General features: G+C 42.8%; 1 protein-coding gene across 1 annotated transcript; it reads left to right on the top strand.

Annotated features, from left to right (window-relative positions):
- The first annotated feature begins 492 nt into the window (after nucleotides 1-492).
- On the top strand, nucleotides 493-8,967 carry ZMAT2 (zinc finger matrin-type 2). The gene is made up of 6 exons (XM_006062684.3): nucleotides 493-637; nucleotides 970-1,063; nucleotides 1,985-2,108; nucleotides 4,964-5,037; nucleotides 5,457-5,602; nucleotides 6,302-8,967. The coding sequence occupies exons 1-6, from the start codon at nucleotides 620-622 to the stop codon at nucleotides 6,443-6,445; spliced, it is 600 nt and encodes a 199-aa protein (XP_006062746.1). The 5' UTR covers nucleotides 493-619; the 3' UTR covers nucleotides 6,446-8,967.
- Nucleotides 8,968-9,761: the final 794 nt, after the last annotated feature.

The following is a 9,761-nucleotide window of genomic DNA, read 5'->3' as shown; positions in this document are numbered from 1 at the left end:
TGCTAAAGCTGAAACTCCAGTACTTTGGCCACATCATGAGAAGAGTTGACTCATTGGAAAAGACTCTGATGCTGGGAGGGGTTGGGGGCAGGAGGAGAAGGGGACGACAGAGGATGAGATGGCTGGATGGCATCACTGGCTCGATGGACGTGAGTCTGAGTGAACTCCGGGAGTTGGTGATGGACAGGGAGGCCTGGTGTGCTGCAATTCATGGGGTCGCAAAGAGTCGGACACGACTGAGCAACTGAACTGAACTGAACAGCGCTTCAGCCTTAAATGTTTGGAAACTCCTGGAATGCACGCAAGTTTATTAGGCTAGATCAGAGAGCATTGATCTGAATCTTATTTTCCTCTTGTTAAGGCGAGTTGAATCTGCCTGTTTTGAAAACCAGGGCAAAAGGTTTGCAGGCGCCCTTACTTCCGTGTTGCTTCATACTTGCCTTGCGCATGCGCTATTTCTTTGGCGCGGAGGCGGGGCTGACAATCCTGTTTTCGAAGCCCTCCAGTTTTTAGCTCCTTTAGAACACGAGACTCTAAGCTGATTGGAGGCAAGCTTGCTTTACGGCTCAAGGCCGCTTTTTACGGCATTTTCCGGCTTCCCATTCACTTCGCAGTGAAGATGGCGTCAGGCAGTGGGGTAGGTGTTGTGTGTGAGGAGGCTTGGAGTCGGGGGTAGGGGGTGGCTTCTCGGCGTTGAATATTCCTCACCCAACTGGCTTTCCGACGCCTCTTCGCAACATAATGGCTCCAGTTCAAGAGCTCCCCAGTGAGGCTCTCGCGCAGGGTCTGAGGAATAGGGGAGGGCTCGGGTTGGGGTCCTGGGGTAACCTTAGCCTCCTAGTGGTGTCCGGAGAGGCTTCACTCTCTTCAGGTCCCGGGCCGCCTTGGCAGCGTGGACGCGGTTTCTTCAGTTTTTCCAGGAGTTGGACACGATTAACGGCGAATCTTAAGCGCATTTTTTTCCCCCAGACAAAAAACTTGGACTTTCGCCGAAAGTGGGACAAAGATGAATATGAGAAGCTCGCCGAGAAGAGGCTCACGGAAGAGAGAGAAAAGAAGGATGGTGGGTACTTGCTCCATCGAGTGCTAACTGTAGAGGCGATGCAGTGGTTGGAGGGTGGGTGGGGAGTTGAAATGCGCTGTCCTCCATACTTCTGTAATATCTGGCAGATTATTGCCTCCCTGGTTCTCGATTTCTTCAGGTGTAAGGTGAAAGCGAGATGGATTGAAGTGCTTTTGAGGTGCTTTCCAGCTCTGTGATTCTCGGCTTCCTTGCTCTGCCTTTGCTTGGCTCATTTAGTACTTTCCTCCGGTACAGAGAAGAGAGTGGAATCCTTAGTAGCGACAGGAGGAGGAGTATTTCGCTGCTGTGTGTTACTACTATTGAAGAGCCTCTTTTCTCAGCAGGAAACATAGTATTTAACCTAGCACTGTTTAGTCTAGCACTGTTCTCTGTGTGATAGACAGTGTCAGGGAGTTGGTGCTCCTCTTCTAGAGATTCCACTATGTAGAAAGAAATATCTTACTTTCTCGTCTGTTTTCAAACCGTACTTTCTTCTACACCAGGTTGCACACTCTAAACCTTTTAGTTTTTATGTAACTTGTGTAATAGTGCTTGGCATGCAACAGATTATTTCCTAAATATTGGTCTCCCTTTTAAGAGTGGTCTTGCTGTTCTTTTAAAAGGTTGCTTTTTGTGCAGATTCAGAACTCTTTGCCTTCAGTTAATTAATGAATTTTCAAAATTGCTTTTAGATTCTTTGGCTTTAAAGTGGAGAAAAGATGTAGAGAGTTAATAATTGTTTGTCATTTTTTGTGTTGAGCTTCTCCTTAGCTGCTGCTAGAAGTGACTGTTGTGTCCTTTGCTTCATGTTTCAAAAAAGAAATGAAAGTAGACCTCTGGATTTGGACTTTATGCATTTCTTTTCCTTTCTGGTTAAGGAACTCTAATAATGAAGGGACTTCCTTCCCCATTATATTTCAGGAAAACCAGTGCAGCCAGTTAAGCGAGAGCTTCTCCGGCATAGGGACTACAAGGTGGACCTGGAATCCAAACTCGGGAAGACAATTGTCATTACCAAGACCACCCCACAGTCTGAGATGGGAGGGTGAGTGGCTTTTCATCTTTCTCTGCAGCCAGGAAGTGTTACGCAGGGTACCTGCCCCCAGAATTAACAACCTTGTTTCCTGTACTTCCATCCATTTTCCTCCAGGGTCTCTAGTTAACATGTCTGTAAGAGGGGGTTACTCTGTAAGCATCTTCATATTAGCATTATATCTACTTCTTAATATTTTTTTTATCTTTATTTTATTATCTTTATTTATTTTTTTTTTAATTTTTTTGCAAAACAGATTTTATTTTTTTTTTAAACTTTACATAACTGTATTAGTTTTGCCAAATATCAAAATGAATCCGCCACAGGTATACATGTGTTCCCCATCCTGAACCCTCCTCCCTCCTCCCTCCCCATTCCATCCCTCTGGGTCGTCCCAGTGCACCAGCCCCAAGCATCCAGTATCGTGCATCGAACCTGGACTGGCAACTCATTTCATACATGATATTTTACATGTTTCAATGCCATTCTCCCAAATCTTCCCACCCTCTCCCTCCCCCACAGAGTCCATAAGACTGTTCTATACATCAGTGTCTCTTTTGCTGTCTCGTACACAGGGTTATTGTTACCATCTTTCTAAATTCCATATATGTGTTAGTATACTGTATTGGTGTTTTTCTTTCTGGCTTACTTCACTCTGTATAATAGGCTCCAGTTTCATCCACCTCATTAGAACTGATTCAAATGTATTCTTTTTAATGGCTGAGTAATACTCCATTGTGTATATGTACCACAGCTTTCTTATCCATTCATCTGCTGATGGACATCTAGGTTGCTTCCATGTCCTGGCTATTATAAACAGTGCTGCGATGAACATTGGGGTACTCGTGTCTCTTTCCCTTCTGGTTTCCTCAGTGTGTATGCCCAGCAGTGGGATTGCTGGATCATAAGGCAGGTCTATTTCCAGTTTTTTAAGGAATCTCCACACTGTTCTCCATAGTGGCTGTACTAGTTTGCATTCCAACCAACAGTGTAAGAGGGTTCCCTTTTCTCCACACACTCTCCAGCATTTATTACTTGTAGACTTTTGGATCGCAGCCATTCTGACTGGTGTGAAATGGTACCTCATAGTGGTTTTGATTTGCATTTCTCTGATAATGAGTGATGTTGAGCATCTTTTCATGTGTTTGTTAGCCATCTGTATGTCTTCTTTGGAGAAATGTCTATTTAGTTCTTTGGCCCATTTTTTGATTGGGTCATTTATTTTTCTGGAGTTGAGCTGTAGGAGTTGCTTGTATATTCTCGAGGTTAGTTGTTTGTCAGTTTCTTCATTTGCTATTATCTTCTCCCATTCTGAAGGCTGTCTTTTCACCTTGCTAATAGTTTCCTTTGATGTGCAGAAGCTTTTAAGGTTAATTAGGTCCCATTTGTTTATTTTTGCTTTTATTTCCAATATTCTGGGAGGTGGGTCATAGAGGATCCTGCTGTGATGTATGTCAGAGAGTGTTTTGCCTATGTTCTCCTCTAGGAGTTTTATAGTTTCTGGTCTTACGTTTAGATCTTTAATCCATTTTGAGTTTATTTTTGTGTATGGTGTTAGAAAGTGTTCTAGTTTCATTCTTTTACAAGTGGTTGACCAGAGTTCCCAGCACCACTTGTTAAAGAGATTGTCTTTAATCCATTGTATATTCTTGCCTCCTTTGTCAAAGATAAGGTGTCCATATGTGCGTGGATTTATCTCTGGGCTTTCTATTTTGTTCCATTGATCTATATTTCTGTCTTTGTGCCAGTACCATACTGTCTTGATAACTGTGGCTTTGTAGTAGAGCCTGAAGTCAGGTAGGTTGATTCCTCCAGTTCCATTCTTCTTTCTCAAGATCGCTTTGTTCTTAATATTTTAAAAGGGATTATTTGTTTTCCTTCCAAAGGAAGAAATGAAGGAAAGGACTACTGAGAAGATTTCTAGGGGAGAAATTAGGTGCAACTAAAATGGAGCCCAGTAACTGCTGATGGTGAATAAAGGGAGTTGAGGTTCAAGACTGGCTACAGAAGTTGTAGTTGTTGTGTATTTTCTGGTTGTGCACCTTCCTCCTAGACCCTTACCTTTAGGAAGAAAGGTCTCACAAGAACTGTTAATCTTTTTGCCTAACACTACTACTCTGTCTAAGTGTGTTTTCCAGCAGGAGCATAACCAGATAACAATAAGTGACACTTCTCTGAGCTGCTTCTCTGAGTAAACTCACTGTTAACTTTCCTCTTTGTGTTAGTTATCTATTGCTATTTGTGTTATTAACCCAGTATTTAGCAGCATAAAACAAAGAATAGCTCACAATATCTCACATGGGTAAGTAATATGGGAAAGGCTTATCTAGGTGGTTCTGGCTCAGGGTCTGTCAAAGCTGCCATCAGGGTGTCTGCTGGGTCTGCATTCATCTGAGGTGTAAGTGGGGCTGGAGGATCTTTGTCCAAACTCTGTCACATGACTGTGATTTGGAGGCCTCAGATCTATGCTCTATGGGCCACTCCATAGTGCTGCTCACAACAAAGCAAGTGGCTTCTCCAGGGTAGGTGATCATCTACATGAACAGACTAAGCAGAATGCATGTTTTTTAAAAAAACCTAATCTTGGAAGTGACATAGCATCACTTTTGATATAGTCTATTGATCACATGGACTAACCCTGGTACACATTGGGAAGGGCCTATATAGAGTAGGAATACAGGTGGCATCATTGTGGGGCCATCTTGGAGGTTGGAAGCCACACTCCTCCAAGAGCAAAGGCTTTGTGGAAATGAGAAGTGTCTCCTCTAAAAAGAATTTTTACCTAAAAATGATCAGTTTCTTGGCTGAAAACGATAAAATCTTTATAATCAGATTTGAAACTAGTGTTGTTTCTTTCTGTTTTCCAGGTACTACTGCAATGTCTGTGACTGTGTGGTGAAAGACTCCATTAACTTCCTGGATCACATTAATGGAAAGAAACGTAAGGCTTGGAGGTAGTTTGTGATTGAGGCTGAGATTGAATTTTGGTGATGGGGTAAGGGAGAGGGTAGTTTCTATTGAGCCTCTTTTTTACGTCTGGGGCGTTCTCTAGTTCCTTCAGCACAGGCCATTCTTTACTTCATTATTTAATGTTCCTGGAGTCCATGAGATGAAAACCTGTTTTAGACTCTCAACAAGTCCAAAACATGGTTTTCTCCTGGGCCCAACTGTCCCTATTGGTGTGTATTTTCTCAGTAAGAGTAGTTGAAAGCTGCTTTATCTTGTTATTGGGGGCTGCTGCCAAGATGTTTTTTTTAGTCCTAATATTTTTTACTGCATGTTTTATGAGTTGGAAAAGACTTTTTGAGGGACTTAGGAAGTTTTAAGAACCTTACCTTTTTTTCTATTAACCCTACCCAGATCAGCGAAACCTGGGCATGTCTATGCGTGTGGAACGTTCTACCTTGGATCAGGTGAAGAAACGTTTTGAAGTAAACAAGAAGAAGATGGAAGAGAAGCAGAAGGATTATGATTTTGAGGAAAGGATGAAAGAACTCAGAGAAGAGGTAGGCTCTACTATCCTTCTCTCCCTTCTCCTTCAGCTTTAAATTTTATGTTATGAATCATGAGGAGGCTCTTTTCCTCATTCCACTCCTACTCCCAGAGGAGAATTGTATCTCCTGAACTCCTATACAGTAAGGGAAACATTTATTGCCCTTGTTTGGGACTCTCATAATCTGAAGGAAATGGCTCTAAACCTGTCCTTTTTCTCTAAACTTTCTGGGCCATACTTTTTTTTTTTCTTTTTACTACCTGAGTTATGAATTAAGTGCACCTAGTCTCCATTAGGCCTGTGGAACCAGGCTGACTGGGTCAGAATTCTGTTTCCTCCACTTACTGGCTGTGAATCTTGGACAAGCTATATAACCTCTCAGTACCTCTGTTTCCTCATATTAGAGATCTTAGTATGTAATATACATGAAGCACTTAGACCATCTCCTGGCTTACACCGTATGCCCTGTGGCTTTTCTCCCATCACCTTTTTGTGAGCTTGAGATGAACTGGGATGTAGGATTGAGAAATGCTTTCCACCAGCTGAAACTTCTCTTTCTTGTCCCTTACAGTCTTTACTATGGTTTTTCCTCTGCTCTTGAAATTTTAACTTGTCTATATTTTTCTTCTAAAGATGGAAAGGACGCTCACCTATCTCTTTCAGCAAGGTTTGCTCGGGAGTCTGAACTGATTCTGAGTGATTTCCCCTCTAGGAGGAAAAGGCCAAAGCCTACAAGAAAGAGAAGCAGAAGGAGAAGAAAAGGAGGGCTGAGGAGGACTTGACATTTGAGGAGGATGATGAAATGGCAGCTGTGATGGGCTTCTCTGGCTTTGGTTCCACCAAGAAGAGTTATTGAGGCGTTCTATGCTTGGCTTTTTGCTGGGCCTAACTGTGTGTGTGGGCGTCATTTTGGGGGAGGTACTGGGGAAAGTCAGTAAGAGTGGCAATGGGGAGGGCTAGAGGGTGGGTATTTCTGGTTTTCCTCCCCCTTGGGAGAGAGCACAGAATGCAAAGGAACATGCTGTGGCATATTCCTTCAGCCTCAGTACATCACTGGAGACACAGGACCTCTGACCATCTGATTTCCCAATAAAGAAAAACCCCTCTTCTGAGGCTGCTTTCCCGAAACTCCCCTTGCATCTTTCCCTCTTCATCTGTCCATCTCTTATCTGAGCATCCTACATTTATCCTGTGTTCGGCCTTTGTTTTAATTTTGACTCAGCCTACAGCAGAAGGGTTCTCTGGGTCCCCAGTTTCCAGTTGACAGTATATCCTTGACTCCCCACACCCCCCAACCTCTCTCCATCTCCCTTGTGGTTCTCTGGCCACCTGTGCATGCATGTGTACTTCTGCCTGGATCTGTGGTATGTGCGGGTGCGTGTGCATGAATCTGTCACATAGAGGGAGCCTGAGCTAGAGCCTCAAGAGCATTGCTGCCTTGGGGCCTGGTGTTCTCAGCTTCTTCAGAGCATGTAACAGGAAATTAAATGGGATGAGTGGTGTGGTTTTTGTCTGGTGAGTTTTTTAACTTTTGTTCTTCATATGTAAACTCTGTTCAGCTTTTCCTTTTTGTTTCATTTTATTGAGGATTACCCTGTTTTTGTCTTCCTTGTAAGCAGGCTCTTGGAAGAACCTGTTTAATGCAAAAAAGAAAAAGGAAAAAACCTCATATGGGAGCCCTTGGGTCTCAGAGGCTGTTCAACATGTATAATAAATGGCATTGACTGGGCCTATTTCACATTTGGTGGGAACATTCCATATTCTTCCCTGTGTATTGTTTTTTTTCTTCCCCACACTTTTTCTTCTCCCTGTATTTGAGCCCTGTCACTTTTTTTCTAGATTTCCTTCAACGTGAGTTATACTTCCCTCTGATGGGATCTGTGCCTGGAGGAGTCTAAAAAAACTTTTCCTATTTTTTAGCCTCCTTTGATCTGCTGGTTTTGGAACAGCAGAGCTCAGGGTTGAAAACTTAGTATTTTCTTAACTATCTGCAATTAGGCTAGGCACAGGGTTCTCAGTTTTGCACTGTTGACATTTTGGCCTGGATAATTCTTTGTTGTGGGGGCACCCTTGTGCATTGTAGGATATTTAGAGTATCTTTAGCATCTACTCACTAGTTGCCAATAGCACCTTCTCCAAGTTGGGACAGTTAAAGATGTCTGTGTCCCCTGGAGGTTGGGATGGAGGGATAGAATTCCTTCTCTTAGTCCCACTGAGAACCATTAAGAAGCTGCCTTGCCTAGTTTGCTCTAACTTGAGAATTAGATGGCACAGAGTGGTTAACTAAAGTAAAAACAACTTTGGTATTCCCTGGATCAGGTACTATGCCAAGTCCCAGGGATGCAGAGGGGGGAAAAAAGTCAGTTCCTTAAAGTAAAAAAACACAAATGGTAATTACAAAAGTTTTAAGCAAGTGAATTCTATAACAACGTTAGTTGGTTCTCTACCTTGAAAAGTGGGCTCTATTTTGGTTAACAGGGCTGCTACCATATGGGTTGTTGACATTTTCTGCCTCATCTAGCTCTTCTGACACCTTTATGTAGCATCTGAACCACTTGTGGGTCCCCCAGAGTACTATATACTCTTCCCTTTGGACTTTTGTGCAAAATTTCCTGTCAGACATATCTTTTACCTAATTTTATTTCTGATGCTGAATCTTGCCACTGGAGACACTGAGTGTCATTACTGGTTCAAAATTTCTCCTACAGTATTTGCTGCAGGCATATTAGTTGGTGCTTTCCTTGGCAGGATTCTGTGTTCTACAGGTCCTCTGGTAAGAATCTGCCTTTGTCCCCTGGGTCCTTTTGTTCCCCCTTTCCAGATAGACTGGAGAATTTGTCAATGTGCTGAGTTCCTTCAGTGCTTCAGTATTCTTGAGGCAGCTAATTCAGCTTGACTTCAAGTGATTTCCCTCCCGTTTTGGTACTGGTGGAATCTGACTTCTGGTTACCTCTACTGAAAAGCAATTCTGAAGTCCATTTTCTCTATGTTCCCTTGGGACTGGCAAGTGGTTTGAGTTTCCAAGGGATCTGTTTAGCTCATGGGTGTTTAGAGGGGTTCAAGCTGGTGAATTAAAAGTGGTGGAGGAAGGAGGTGGTATGGAAATTTAGGACCCTAGAGCAATCCTAGAAGAATTTCTCGGAGGAGAAACTTTCTTGATGTTTGTGGTCTTTCTAAAAATCCAAGGAAATTTTGCATTCTGATTGAAGAGTTTTCCTATGACTGGCCTACTTGAGTTCATTCATTCAGTGAGTTCCGAGATGCTGAACTTGTTCTAGGTCCTGGTAGTATCTTCCGGGACAAGGTATCAAGGTCCCGACTATCATGGAATGTACATTCTGGTGGAATTGCCAATTAAAGTATTTAGGGAACAAAAGATCTGTATGGCTTCTGATGATTCTTTGGCTTCAGGCACCCCCAGGGCCTCTCGAATCTCTCCCATAACCTCCAAAAATTTAAATACGAAGAGTCTTTAATCCAGCAATTCTAATTGTATAAGTATCTGTTCTAAAAACAGATTTGCTTATGTACACATACACATAAAAGGATATTTAGTGTGGCTATAACAGTGAAACATTTAAAGTAAAACTAGTACATTTATACTCAAGTAAAATTCATCCATTGCAGTATGTATGGATTAGATCTATATACATACTGACAAGCTCTCCAAGACATGTTAACAAACAAAACAATACCCAACAAACTAATCCCCAATAAGCCTACCTGCACCCCTCACTCCCACCAGTCAAGAGGGATGCACACTGAAATCGTAAACATGGTTAACTGGAGAAAAGTAGGAATTGGGGCTGTTTAGGGTATTCATATGCAGTTTCAAATAATTTTTTGAAATAGTAACAAGTAATACTACATAACACCTGGGAACTGTGTAACACCTGGGATAGGCGCCCTAGGGTTTACCTGGTTAGCTGCAAATTTCCAAGATAAGGCCCGAATAACGATTTGCAGCTTCTAAAGATTCAAATCTGACTCATTGCAGTTGAAAATTGTTAAGTTTACTTAGCGACCCTGTGTGTATGGGCGGGGAGCGGGTGGAGTGTGGGCGGGGAGGGGGTGGGGTGTGGGCGGGGGAGGAAGAGGCTGGAGGAGACGTCCTGAGACTAGTTGACCAGGTGACTGCCGAGCAATAGAAGGGAAAGGGTCCGGAAGCAATT

The sequence above is a fragment of the Bubalus bubalis genome, chromosome 9, assembly GCF_019923935.1.
Source record: "Bubalus bubalis isolate 160015118507 breed Murrah chromosome 9, NDDB_SH_1, whole genome shotgun sequence".
Lineage (NCBI taxonomy): Eukaryota > Metazoa > Chordata > Mammalia > Artiodactyla > Bovidae > Bubalus > Bubalus bubalis.
The sequence above is the reverse complement of the archived record's forward strand: the minus strand, read 5'-3'. Positions and strand labels throughout refer to the sequence as shown.

What these genes read in the sequence shown, in the direction of transcription:
- ZMAT2 (XM_006062684.3), top strand. An exon ending in CCACAGTCTGAGATGGGAGG is followed by an intron (nt 2,109 to 4,963) that starts GTGAGTGGCTTT and finishes TCTGTTTTCCAG; the next exon opens with GTACTACTGCAATGTCTGTG. An exon ending in TGAAAGAACTCAGAGAAGAG is followed by an intron (nt 5,603 to 6,301) that starts GTAGGCTCTACT and finishes TTTCCCCTCTAG; the next exon opens with GAGGAAAAGGCCAAAGCCTA.